At 52.8% G+C, this 11,621-nt stretch overlaps 3 protein-coding genes across 3 annotated transcripts in view; 1 reads left to right on the forward strand and 2 right to left on the reverse strand.

Annotated features, from left to right (window-relative positions):
* Positions 1 to 40: 40 nt before the first annotated feature.
* Positions 41 to 1,155, reverse strand: GUITHDRAFT_159135 (hypothetical protein). Its single transcript, XM_005841400.1, has 2 exons — positions 952 to 1,155; positions 41 to 741 (listed from the first exon to the last, which is right to left on the reverse strand). The coding sequence occupies exon 2, from the start codon at positions 705 to 707 to the stop codon at positions 183 to 185; it is 525 nt and encodes a 174-aa protein (XP_005841457.1). The 5' UTR covers positions 708 to 741; positions 952 to 1,155; the 3' UTR covers positions 41 to 182.
* A 1,074-nt stretch (positions 1,156 to 2,229) lies between these two features.
* GUITHDRAFT_160680 (hypothetical protein) lies at positions 2,230 to 6,354 on the forward strand (the record flags this gene model as incomplete). Its single annotated transcript, XM_005841401.1, has 15 exons — positions 2,230 to 2,457; positions 2,662 to 2,829; positions 2,877 to 2,900; positions 3,032 to 3,085; positions 3,141 to 3,230; positions 3,291 to 3,378; positions 3,805 to 4,576; positions 4,891 to 5,112; positions 5,164 to 5,235; positions 5,282 to 5,361; positions 5,409 to 5,464; positions 5,516 to 5,587; positions 5,634 to 5,936; positions 5,989 to 6,132; positions 6,174 to 6,354. Coding segments are annotated over 15 exons (2,553 nt in total), but the record flags the coding sequence as incomplete, so codon positions are not given.
* A 187-nt stretch (positions 6,355 to 6,541) lies between these two features.
* Positions 6,542 to 11,621, reverse strand: part of GUITHDRAFT_132199 (hypothetical protein) — a gene marked incomplete at both ends in the record, with an annotated part of 8,778 nt that continues 3,698 nt past the window's right edge. The window contains 16 exons of the mRNA XM_005841402.1: positions 6,542 to 6,601; positions 6,644 to 6,929; positions 6,973 to 7,083; positions 7,131 to 7,186; positions 7,264 to 7,326; positions 7,369 to 7,443; positions 7,485 to 7,568; positions 7,756 to 7,964; positions 8,324 to 8,426; positions 8,661 to 8,880; positions 9,126 to 9,231; positions 9,277 to 9,340; positions 9,528 to 9,652; positions 9,695 to 9,806; positions 9,911 to 9,988; positions 10,039 to 11,383. Of these exons, the coding sequence (XP_005841459.1) occupies positions 6,542 to 6,601; positions 6,644 to 6,929; positions 6,973 to 7,083; positions 7,131 to 7,186; positions 7,264 to 7,326; positions 7,369 to 7,443; positions 7,485 to 7,568; positions 7,756 to 7,964; positions 8,324 to 8,426; positions 8,661 to 8,880; positions 9,126 to 9,231; positions 9,277 to 9,340; positions 9,528 to 9,652; positions 9,695 to 9,806; positions 9,911 to 9,988; positions 10,039 to 11,383 (3,097 nt within the window). The remainder of the gene's footprint in view (positions 6,602 to 6,643; positions 6,930 to 6,972; positions 7,084 to 7,130; positions 7,187 to 7,263; positions 7,327 to 7,368; positions 7,444 to 7,484; positions 7,569 to 7,755; positions 7,965 to 8,323; positions 8,427 to 8,660; positions 8,881 to 9,125; positions 9,232 to 9,276; positions 9,341 to 9,527; positions 9,653 to 9,694; positions 9,807 to 9,910; positions 9,989 to 10,038; positions 11,384 to 11,621) is intronic.

The raw sequence follows: 11,621 nt of genomic DNA on the forward strand, positions 1-11,621 counted from the left end.
AACCATGCGGCAGTGTGATATCAGACGCAACGGGAAAACACAGAAATACACAACACTTGTAAGGATCATAACGCTTAAAAAAGTATCAAAGAGACTACGCGATCTGCTTTCAACTGTGATCATTTCACGATTGTCACTCGCCATCCTGCCTTGGAAAACAGCACCAAGATTCGGAAGAAGGATCAAATCTTCTCAATTTTTGCTGCAGCGACTGTAGGATTAGCTTTCGCAAGTTGCTCACGACCGGCGGCCTTATAATCAAACGAACAATCGTGCTTGTCTGAATATCGATGAGCACTGCAGAAGACATTGTCGCATCGGCAGTGAAACCCGGTGAGCCCAACCTTCTTTTTGCAAGTGTAACATCGATTAGTTGCCGGTTTCTTCTGAACGGGCTCCTCACAAGACGCGGTTGCAGCCACCTCTGTCTCGGTTTTACAAACCGTTTGGGCCAGAATGTCAGTTTTTGCGATTGCCGTGTCTTGCTCATCAACACTAGACTTCTTCTCCTCCTCCACGCTGATATTTTCTTGCAGTGACTCAGAATCTACCTTCTTGATGGACTGGGTTCTACGTTTGAACTCCTCTTCCCCGATGTTTTTCTTGAAACAAACTGAGCAATAAAAGTCCAAAGGGGCTGAACCAAAAAAACCACATCCCCCAGCACAAGGCTTCGGCGTATCCGTATTGAGGTTTGCACTCTCCATTGTCCAATACTTATTCGAGAGAAGACTCCAGCAACTGTCGCACACAGTTAACATGTGTACAGCTTATCCTTGACACACGAAGAAAACTGGAAAGCGAATGCAACAAAGATACTTTCATTAGCATAAGAAGACAGAAAATCGTTTTTCAAAACAGGAGGATTTATGGTTTGAGAGGAAAGAATGCAGAAAACCAAGAAAGTACAAACACAATTCATGAAACAAACGGAAAACACGAATTGCTGACCTGATAAATGGTTCGAAAAAAGCTTCAGAAGGGCAGAAGAGCAGTCCAGGCAAATGAGGGATAGAACAAGGAAGGCAGGAGGCGAATGCTTGTGAGCACGTGGGTTGAGGAGCGCGGAGGGTAAGAGCTGAGGGAAGCTGGTAGCAGCAAGAGCAGCAGATTGCTAGAGGAGGGTGAGGCAGCCGAAGATGCAGCAACGCCAGCGGGTAGGCTCCTCTTAAAAAGTTTTCTACGTTCTAAAACTTAATATAGATGAAATTTATCTACCAAACATAACCCATCTGTGGTGGATGAATTATTCAATGAATAATCAAAATTCTATTGATATCCTTTGAATTAGGACTATCGTTCGAAAACCTAGTAATTTTCGTACGGTTATTACTTAATACCATCTTTTTCAACAACTTTAAAATACATATTGTTTTGCAACATTATTATATGATTTAGGCGATATTATAACAATATTTTAACTTTATAAGTTAGGCGACCCTAAAATTCAATCAGATTTCTGAGCCTTGGTTCAAATGGAACGCCAGGAATAGCTGGAAAAGAGGGGGGTAGGGGTGGTGTGAGAGCATTTGGTAGTTGTAAAGGTCAAGTCTTCGTAGGGGTGGTCAAGAGATCTCAAAGTTGGGGTGTTAGGTACATGTAGTAAAACCTACGAGAGCACAGGCTCGCTCAATCCCCATTGAAGGTTTCATAGTCAATACGGGAGGAGCTGGGGGTAGGCGAAATGATGCCTGGAGGCAGAAGAGGTGCTACAGGTAGAGTGTAGGGGTTGGGTGAATTTTTACTTGGTGGATGCAACAGACCAGGTAACTTTCAGTATGCCAAAATACAGACCAAAGTTTCAAATAATCAAACGAAGGTTAGTAGAGTTTTCACAAATTACACCCCTGGCTGTCACTTGAAAAGAAGGGTCTCATGAGGGGTACTCACCCCCTATATCATGTGCCTCGTTCATGGGTGGTGTCCGGATTAGGAGAACGATTTTCAGGCTTGCCTCAGATCAGAATTGTTCTGGTGTGCTTAATAAATTGCTTAATAATTAAGCTTGTTTAATAAAATTAAGGTGTGTAAACTGACCCACTGCTTTGCAGATGACCCCCCACCCCACCTTTCCTGTTCAGTTTGGCTTCCTTTGCGGGGGTGGTCTTTGTACACGCTCCTTCTCGGATCTTTCGACAAAAGGGGTGGGTGGTACCCACCCCCACCTTCATTATGGTGTTTATTTGAGGGTAGTAGAGGTGGGTTAGGATTGTGAGGAACCCAGAGGCCATGGCGATGCGAGCGGTAGGGTTGCTAATGGTGGCCATGACTTCAGTAGAGGCTTGGGCTCCTCTAGCAGCCTCACGCCATCCACATGCACCTATCGTGCATTCTAGACATTCCAATGTCTGTTCCTTGAGGGCAGTAGCAACCAAAGTGAAAACAGGCGGCAATGACGACGACGAACATTCCATCGAGAGAGAATGGCCAGACAAGAACAAGAGGCTGAAAGACTATGTGAGTTCTGCTGTTTGATGTCGTCAAATTCTTTGCATCCAAGATACATTTGATGCAAAACTCATATCGGTTTCCAGGAACTTGCTCCAGGTGAAATCGCTGTGCGTTTTGTGAATGCTCCTGGACGATACCCTTCTGACGGAACCAACGACGTGTGAATTGTTGAAGAGATGCAGCGGCTTGCGATGCTCATGATTTCGGCAGGTGATTGCAGCAGCTAACCCAGGCGATGTCCTACTCGCAGTGGGTGACTCTGTAGGCATCAGCTTGCCCCGAGGATGCCAGACCGGGCTGTGCGGTAGCTGTACATGTGATATAGAGGATCCTTCTTTTCCTGGCTCCCGGTCTGTGGCTCGTGCATGTTGTACCAAGGTATTGAACTTGATGTACACCATTGGGGATGACTCAAGTTGCTGAAGGTCTCGCTTCCTGAGGGATGTGACGTGAGTGCTTCTGTTTCGTTTTCAACCTCGACCTCTACTTTCCCCATCCCCCATCTATACCTTGTCAACCTCTTCTCTGATGCACCTCGGCCCTGCTTCGGCTCATCGCGTTTCCTGATGTCCATCTGTAGGAGTTGGTTGTCGATGTTTATCGACTGTTGAGTTCCTCCTCTAAACCCAAGAAGGTGATGATCGAAGAGCTTTGCTGGTAAGATGCTCAAGATTAATTTCATTTACAAGGACCCGATGGCCAGATTCAGCAGTCTGGACGATCCCAAGGTTGGTTTTAAGGCCAGATGGAATTTGCCAAGAGATGGCCCTGAAGGGAAGGTATTCCATTCTCCCAAAACACCTCTGCTCTTTCCCGTTTCTCACTTTAAAAAAATGAAGGTGGATTGTCCTGCTTGTGGGGCAAAAGGAGTTTCCAGCAAAGGAATGATGCCCACGGAATGCACGGTTGGGAAAGGATGCCCGTTTAGTAAAGTGTGAATAAAGATTATTGTTTTTCGGTTCTTGAAAATGTTGGTGCGTCATTGCGTGGATTGAGAGCATTTTCCCATGCAGACCAATGAAGAGGACAAGACCATTCTGCCTCGTGCTGCTGCCGGCAGCAGAATCAAATCATCATCCCCCCATCCGAGTTGGGGGATCTAACTAGCTATACTGAGGGACGACACAATCTTTTGTTCTTTACCCGGCCCGCCTCGTCCTGGTTGGGACGCATCATGCAAGGAGCATGATATGAGAGGTGAAGCAAGGAGCACGGATGACAAAAGAATGCGCATGGTCGGTTCCGAGATGAACAGGAGTGCGAGCAGGAGGGCAGAGAAGGATAGCTTGTGCTGGTTTCATCCAACATCTTCCTTCCTCTCTTTGCGATTGATTGCTTTCATGATACTTGTAGCTTCCAACTTTCTTGGTGCTTGCAACGACCTGACAAGCAGCTCCAATTATCATACTGCCAGGAGGCCCTGGTCTTCGAATCGGGGGCCGATCTCATGTCTGTGCGCCATGAAAGTCAAGATGAGACTGAGAGGAGGAGGAGCCTCAAAGGAGAAAAAGATCCTCAACAAGAAGAGTCGCAAAAAGAAGAAAGACATTAACTCCAAGCCTGCGATCTCACAAGATAGCGAGATGTATCAATGGATGCACGACCAGAGCTTGTCCCAAGGGGATTCGGATAGTTTGGTGCCAAGAAACGACCAGGACAAGACCAGACCCATTCCTGACCAATACGCTCTGGATGATGAGCCAGACATTGATGAGGAACGAGATCGTGAGATTGAATTGGAAGAGGATGATGCGATAAGCCACGACCGAGGTACAGCATCAGCCTTTACTCCCAGCCTTGAGACCAACACGACATTTGAAGGCTTGTTTCAAGGGAGCCACACAGTTGAATTGCCAGGTCATGGCCATCTCACTTTAGAACAGTTCCGAGCCGAACGACTATCCATGGATGAGGACGGGAATCCCCTTCCTCCAAACGTGTTCCAGTGGCGAAATGTGCTCGTACGGATCGTTTGTGATGATAGCGGAAGGAAGAAAGCCATACAAGACTTCGACACAGGAAGACAACTTTACAGCTATTTGGAACCGAAGAGCGTGCACCTGAAGGGACATCAGAACGTTTTCCTCGATGATTTTCCAATCGAACGAATACCAACGAAAGAAAGGTTTGTTTACAAATGGCGAGACAGAATTGTAAGTTTCCAGTGATCTCTCGATCATCATTGAGCTTTCAAAAGGTCCGGTTGGTTTTGAATGGTGAAATGAAAGAAAAGATTGTAGACGAGGAAGATGGGACTGAAGTATACACGTTTCAAGAGGTGACAGTACACACTAAGATCCAAGTGTGACACTTTTGAGGAAGAACGACCAAGGATGGGAAGATTTGGACAGAGATGTACGGGATGAAGATTTCTTCACCTTTGACAGGTTGACATCTGATCTCGTTGTGGTCTCCTGGTGTCAGTCACTTGTGGCTCAGGCCAGCAGCGGAGGCGAGGTTATCAAGGCTCATCAAGGATCTGTCGCGAGACGGCATCGAGTTCGGGCCCCATCAGGTCTTCTGGCCCTTCATGACCTACGGACAACTCAGGTCATACCCCGAAAGCTCGATCGAGCTGATTCCTACCAGGCATGCTGGGACTGTGATCTGGCTCCATGACTTCGGCGGTGGTTGTGCCCAAGCGAAATCGATTTACAGGAGGTGAGAGATGGTGCGATCGGTGCAGTTGAAGGGTGAGGACTTGAGCTGCAGGATTCAACGCGCATGGCTCAAGTACATCTTCCTCACTGCGCCTAAACGGCCGACAAACGAAACGAACCTCACGTATCTGCCTGATGACCATCGTTTCCTTGCTTACCAGTGGACACAGATACGCAACAAGTTGGTTTTCAACGAAGAAAGAAGGAGGGAAACTTGTCGAAGATGTCAATGAATTCCAACGAAGTGTAGGTATACACCATGAAGGTGGAGACTTCCTTTGCATGACCACCGAGCAGACTTTGTCTGCAAGATAATCGATGATGAGATTGAACGCGGAACAAATCCATCGCAAGTGAGGGTCGAAGGGCCCGGTGTTCCTCGTTCTTATCTCGATTGCTGTCAGATTGTTCTCTGTGGCTTCGGACAAGGTTCAAGTGTGGCGATCGCTGTCTCGATGCGAAACTTCTTGAGCAAGGTGACTGCGAGGGCTGCATCCAAGTCTTGTGACGGATGCGCCGCAGCCGCAAGAGGACGAGAAGAAGGAGCAGGAGCAAGAGCAGGAGCAAGAGCAGGAGCAGGAGCAGGAGCAGGAAGAGGGCTCAGAGCTACAAGAAAACAAGAGGCTGAAGCAGCTCCAGGATGACCAGCAACTGCAGGTCTGCAGCCTTGGCGGATGTGCCGTACTGTCTGGCTGGTTCCCCGAGAGTCTGCGAGGCGTGAAGCCGGCGTGGTACGACAACCTGTTGCCAACCTTCTGGAAGGGGAAGGTGGTGGGGAAGAGACGCGGTGTTCAGATGTTCCTTGCCCATGGGCTCAATGACTCAGTGAGGAGCCCCTGCTAGGCGAACTTGGGACGTCAAACTGATGTGTGGGCAGGTGGTGGACTACGAGCTGGGGAAGAGATGCTACAAGAGGGGGAAGAAAGCTGGCTTCTCCATGTCAAGGTTGTTCAAGTTCAACATGGGCCATGGGCTGTGCGACAACGAGCTGCTGGAGTTTAACTGCTGGCTGGACGACCAGGTGCTGCTTCCTCCTCGACTTCGCTACTGAATGGTTTGCAGCTGACAGATACCATCGTGTCGGTCGAAGATTTCTTCGGCGATGACCTGATAGACTTCGATGACGATGATGGTGATGAGGATCAACAAGAGGGACTAGACGACGAGATGCTGCAAGAGCTGAAAGATCGTTTCTCAAGGAAAGAGGACGCGGCGGTTCCTCCAGACAAATTGTTTCTGCACGGAGACACTCACAATGGAGCCTCAGTGAGGGAGCTCAAGAAGAGAAAGTTACGAGAGAGGATCAGAAGATAAGATAAGAAGATAAGATAAGAAGATAAGATAAGAAGATAAGATAAGAAGATAAGATAAGAAGAGAGGCTTATACACAGGTAGCAGCACTTATCATACAGCAGTGGCTCTTCCAAGCATCATCGTTTCCTCAGCTCTTTTCGGCTCACAGCCTTGAAGGCTGCTATCTTCTCAGTGACCTGTAAAGTGCTCAGGCAGCTCCCGTCTCCTCGTCCCTCTACCTTGTCTGCCTCGTTCAGACTATCCCGCAGAGCCTTCAGGCTGCTCGTGCCCGCATGTCGTGCTGCTACCGAACTCTTCCTCCTGCTCTGCCTGGTGGCTGCTGCATGGGCAGCTGAGCCCGCCTGCCCTCCTTCAGGCCTGTGCATCTCCGCCTGCTCCTCGTCCGCATGCTGGCGATTCAGGCGCTTCCCCTTCGTAATGAGGAATTTGTGCGCAGCTTCTGTGGATCGCTCGCTTTCCGAGACGCTCTCCTCCTCCTTCAGCTCCTCCTCCCTCGGCAGGATCCTGTCCATGCATGAGAAGCTGCTCAATTCAACCTTCACCTCACCCCCCGCAGGAGGAGAGGCTTGAGAGGTCGGAAGTAGAGGTCGACCGACTGTCTTGTGTGAATTCAGCGCTATCAGAATGCAAGCTGTAGTCGTTGAGGATGAGCCAGTGCCTGCTCAGTCGCATCAGTCTCCTCGGTCCTGCCCTCTCCTTATCGACCCGTAAGCTACTCGAAGCACCGCGTTCCACCTCCATCGTTTGCAGATGCGATGAAACTGCAGGCAGACAAGCGAGTGAGGAGACGGGCAGAAGCTCGCGGCAGGCGGGCAGAAGCTCGCGGCAGGAGTATCACCTTCTCGACGTCAAGCGTCTTGGTAATCATCTTGGGCTTCGACCTGTCGTGACTTCTCCGCAACTTGCAAACGCGTCAAGCGAGGGAGAGGAGGAGGAGGAAAACCTCGATGATGAAGACGCTCACGAGCACGTTGAGGAGGACAAAGGAAGTTACCATGGCGAAGGACATGAAGTACACCTGTCACTCCCTCACTACCTTCTCCTCCTTCTTCTTCCAACCTGTGACAACCAGAAGTTTCCGCATGTCGAGCGACAACTAGTAGCCTTCTCCTCATCTGCCAGCCTGCAGTCCAGAACTCCTGCCTGCTCCAGTCGGGTGACTCGCAAGGTCTCTGGTAATCCCTGCCTGCCTGCCTGCCTGCCTGCCTGCCTGCCTGCCTGCCTGCCTGCCTCGCTTCCTCGCTGCCTCGCTCTGTCCATCCCTCTCCCCTCCCTCGCTCCCCTCTCCTTCCTCCTCCAACAATCGTCAGCTTGTCAGCGCGTGCGTTACCTCCTGCATTCTGTCGAGCTCGCTTGAGGTGAGGCAGCCGGGCACGTGGGCCCGGGCCTCGAGGAGGAAGGCTCGCCTCAGCGAGCTCCTCGTCGCGTTGTTCCACATCCTCATAGCTTCGATGGCCTTGCTGACCGCCGTCTCCTCGTCCGGCAGCCTGACGCCAGGGCTGAGATCAAGCTTCTTGAGCAGCGGGCTCACTCCGTCAACTGCGAGGAGGGTGAGGAAGAGCGGAGGAGGAGACGCAGGAGCAGGAGCAGGAGAAGCAGGAGCAGGAGAAGCAGGAACAGAAGCAGTAGAAGCAGGGAGCAGGAGCAGGAGCAGGAGCAGGAGCAGGGAGGCAGGAGCAGGAGCAGGAGCAGGAGCAGGGAGCAGGGAGCAGTAAAAGCAGTAGAAGCAGGAGCAGGGAGCGGGAGCAGTACAAGCAGGTAGCAAAAGAAGCAGGAGCAGGAGGAGCAGGAGCAGGAGCAGGAGCAGGGAGCAGAGCAGGAGCAGGAGCAGGGAGCAGGGAGCAGGGAGCAGGGAGCAGGGAGCAGGGAGCAGGGAGCAGGGAGCAGGGAGCAGGCACCAGTGGCAACTTTAAGCAGTGAGAGGAGAGCCCAGCCAACGTGGCGGAAGTGAGTGTGAGCGCCAAGTAGTTTGCTGGTGAGCGCTGAGCTGGGATCTTCGTCCTGAATCAGAAGACATCGAGACGCTCTCAACCCGGGAAGGAACTGATCGCCGTCAACGCACATGCCTGAAAACATCTACCGAAGACATGAGAATTTGTCACTCCTCCGCTGTCCTCCTTCCTGTCTCTTCTCTTTCTGTCCTCTCGCTTGCTGTCCCTTCTACTCCCTCCCTTCTCGTCCTTTCCCGCTCCTTCCTTCTCTCTCTCCTTCCGCCTCCTTCTCGTGGGGTCGCACCTTGACTCCGATGACCCCGTACATGTAAAAAACGCAGCAGAGGAGCAGAATGAGGTGGAGGGCGATGGGAACAGCTTTCTGCAACGCGAGCAAGACGTCGCGGATGCTTCCGATGGACCTGACGATCTTGTGCGCCCCCAGGACCTTAAGGACGCGGAGGGTGCGGAACGCGCGGATCCAGCGAACAGATCTGATCCATCCTCCAAGAGCAGGCGAGTCGCTGCGAGCGAACGAAGCGAAGATGATAAGAAGATACTCAAGTTGAAGGGCAGAGAAGAGTGCGGGCAAGCGAGGAGGGGGGAGAAGAGAAGAGGGAGGAGAGGAAGAGAAGAGAGGAAGAGAAGAGAGGAAGAGAAGAGAGGAAGAGAAGAGAGGAAGAGAAGAGAGGAAGAGAAGAGAGGAAGAGAAGAGAGGAAGAGAAGAGAGGAAGAGAAGAGAGGAAGAGAAGAGCGAATTTAGAGCAACCTTATCAATCCGATGACGCCGACGAGGAAGACACTGTAATCGAAGCAGTTGAGGTATGACGAGAAGTAATGTCTCTGCCCAACCGCGAAGATGCGAAACAAGCACTCTGACGGCAAGTGAGTGAAGGAGAGAAACAGCGAGAGGAAGCGACCTGCGCCGAAGAGGAGGGTGAAGTAGACGTTGCTGACGGTTACGAGCCTCTCTTGGAGCACGCTCTGATGATAGCTTTGCAGGAGCATCGACAGCAGAGTGAAGGAGATGGCGCATGTCATCACGTTCTGAACCAAGCTTCCATCCTACTCCCTGTCAGCCCTCCACGCCCACAGCTCCTCCTCCTCCTCCTCCTCCTCCTCCTCCTCCTCCTCCTCCTCCTCCTCCTCCTCCTCCTCCTCCCCGTCCTACCATGATCTTCCTGCAAAGAATCTTCCTCGGGTCCTTGATCTCTCGCACGTCCAAGATGGTAGGAAGCTGGCTCCTCGTCGGCTTGCTCGGAGCTGATCGGCTTCGCTCCGCCTGCCGGTGGATGGCTGGTCCCCGGTCAGTCTCAGGGAGAGGTCAGAGCGTCTCACCCTGGTAGGAGCTCACAAAGACCCCGATGAAGATGTTGAGGACAATGAGTGCGGCAGAGGCGGTGACGCCGAAGTAGAACAAGGCGATGGCAAGCTGGTGGTTCTGATACGGCTGCAGCAAGTCAAGGAGTATGAGGGAGGGGGAAGGAGGAGGAGGAGGAGGAGGAGGAGGAGGAGGAGGAGGAGGAGGAGGAGGAGGAGGAGGCGCGGGGGCACCCCAGTTTCGGTTGACGTCGCGTCCACTCCCTCCCACATAAAGCCGATCCAGTCGTTGGCCGCTGAGATCACCCAGACCTGTAGGAGGAGTGAGGGAAGGAGGAGAGGAGGAGGGGACCAAAGCCTACGGATTCTAAGGCAGAGCCAAACCAGTCGAAGGTCAGGGAAGAGCTGTACCACATCCGAGGCCTCGCATGCCCGTCGCTTCCAGTGCAGTTGCTCTTGGCGAAGATGACAGGGTCGGAGCATTGATTAAGCTTCCCTCCCAGCAACTGCATGCCGAGGATGGCGAAGCCGGTGAAGACGACGACGCTGAGGAGGACGGTGTTAAGGATGGGGCTGACGGAGTGCAGAAGGGATCGCAGAAGGAGCTCGAACGACTGCAGTCCCAGCTTTCCTCTCTTCCTCAAGAGCAGCAGGTCCAGGAGGAACCAGACTCGCAAGACTCGGACCACAGCAAGGGAGCTCGACCCGTCCGCTGGAGCTTCTCCCTTGCTGTAGAGGAAGGATACGATCTCGTCAAGCAGCGCCGCCATCAAACACGCTGCCTCCACCACCCACGAGACTCGCCGCACGCATCTCCTCGCCGTGAACCCCCAGACGTGAAGCAGAAAGTCGAAGAGGAAGAGCACCGTCGTCACAGCATACAAGAAGATCACCAGCGACCGCTCGGATTTTGAGATGCTGGGCCGCTCGAGCAGCGTGCAGGCACAAGAGAGCACGACGACGAGACTTTTGAGGACCAGGTAAGCCTGTGAGGACAGAGTCTGCTGTAGGTTGACTTGGAACGCTGTGAACTTAATCTCTTCCTCCTCCCTGTCCCGACTGGAAGCTTTGGTTGGTGAAAGCGCAGAATCGAGCTGGGCTTCGGCCTCCTCGGAGCTTCCTATCACTCTCCTCCTGATGCTCATCAGCACTCGCGCGAGGAGGCTGGGACGAGGACGAGGGACCCTCCCTCGATCCTCCTGCGTCTCCCGCTCCCTGCCGATCTTTCCTGTTATGATCATCCCAAACCCAACGCTGACCAGCAGCCAGTTGCCGATGAAGATGAGCGAGTAGAAATACCAGCAGGAGTAGAATCCGACCTGATCCACCGCGTTCCAGAAGATGCTGGGCCATCCTCGATTGAAGACGATTTGCAGGACGGAAGTGAAGGCAAAGAAGAACGTGTTGAAGTTTGACCGCGGGACGGAGGAGGAGATGATCGCGTCCCCTTGTCCTGATTCAGACGCAATCGTCATCCACTCCTTGGGTCTCTCACGGTCAAAGTCTCTCGCCCAGTCGGTGAACCCGGTCCTCACCCACACCAGGTACCTCCTCCTCCTCTCCGGCTGGATGTCCTCCACCAGCCCCGGCAGCCCTCGCGCTCCCAACTGCGTCTGCGCAAGGTGCACGTAAACGCTGGAGCCCAGCATGAGGTCGTAGGGCTTCACGGGCTGGTAGAGCTTTCCTCCGAAGAGACTCAAGCCCATGCTGCCCCTTCATCGTTAGCAATAGAAGGGAGGGAGGGAGGAGGAGGGGAGGGAGGAGGAGGAGGAGGGAGGAGGAGGAGGGAGGGAGGGGAGGGAGGGAGGGAGGAGGAGGAGGGAGGGAGGGAGGGAGGGAGGGAGGGGAGAGGAGGAGGAGGGAGGAGGAGGGAGGGAGGGAGGGAGGGGAGGGAGGGAGGGAGGGAGGGAGGGAGGGAGGGAGGGAGGGAGGGAGGGAGGGAGGG

Source organism: Guillardia theta (genome assembly GCF_000315625.1).
Source record: "Guillardia theta CCMP2712 unplaced genomic scaffold GUITHscaffold_3, whole genome shotgun sequence".
NCBI lineage: Eukaryota > Cryptophyceae > Pyrenomonadales > Geminigeraceae > Guillardia > Guillardia theta.

Coding starts and splice junctions, on each gene's coding strand:
- GUITHDRAFT_159135 (XM_005841400.1), bottom strand. CDS start 707: ATGGAGAGTGCAAACCTCAATACGGATACGCCGAAGCCTTGTGCTGGG.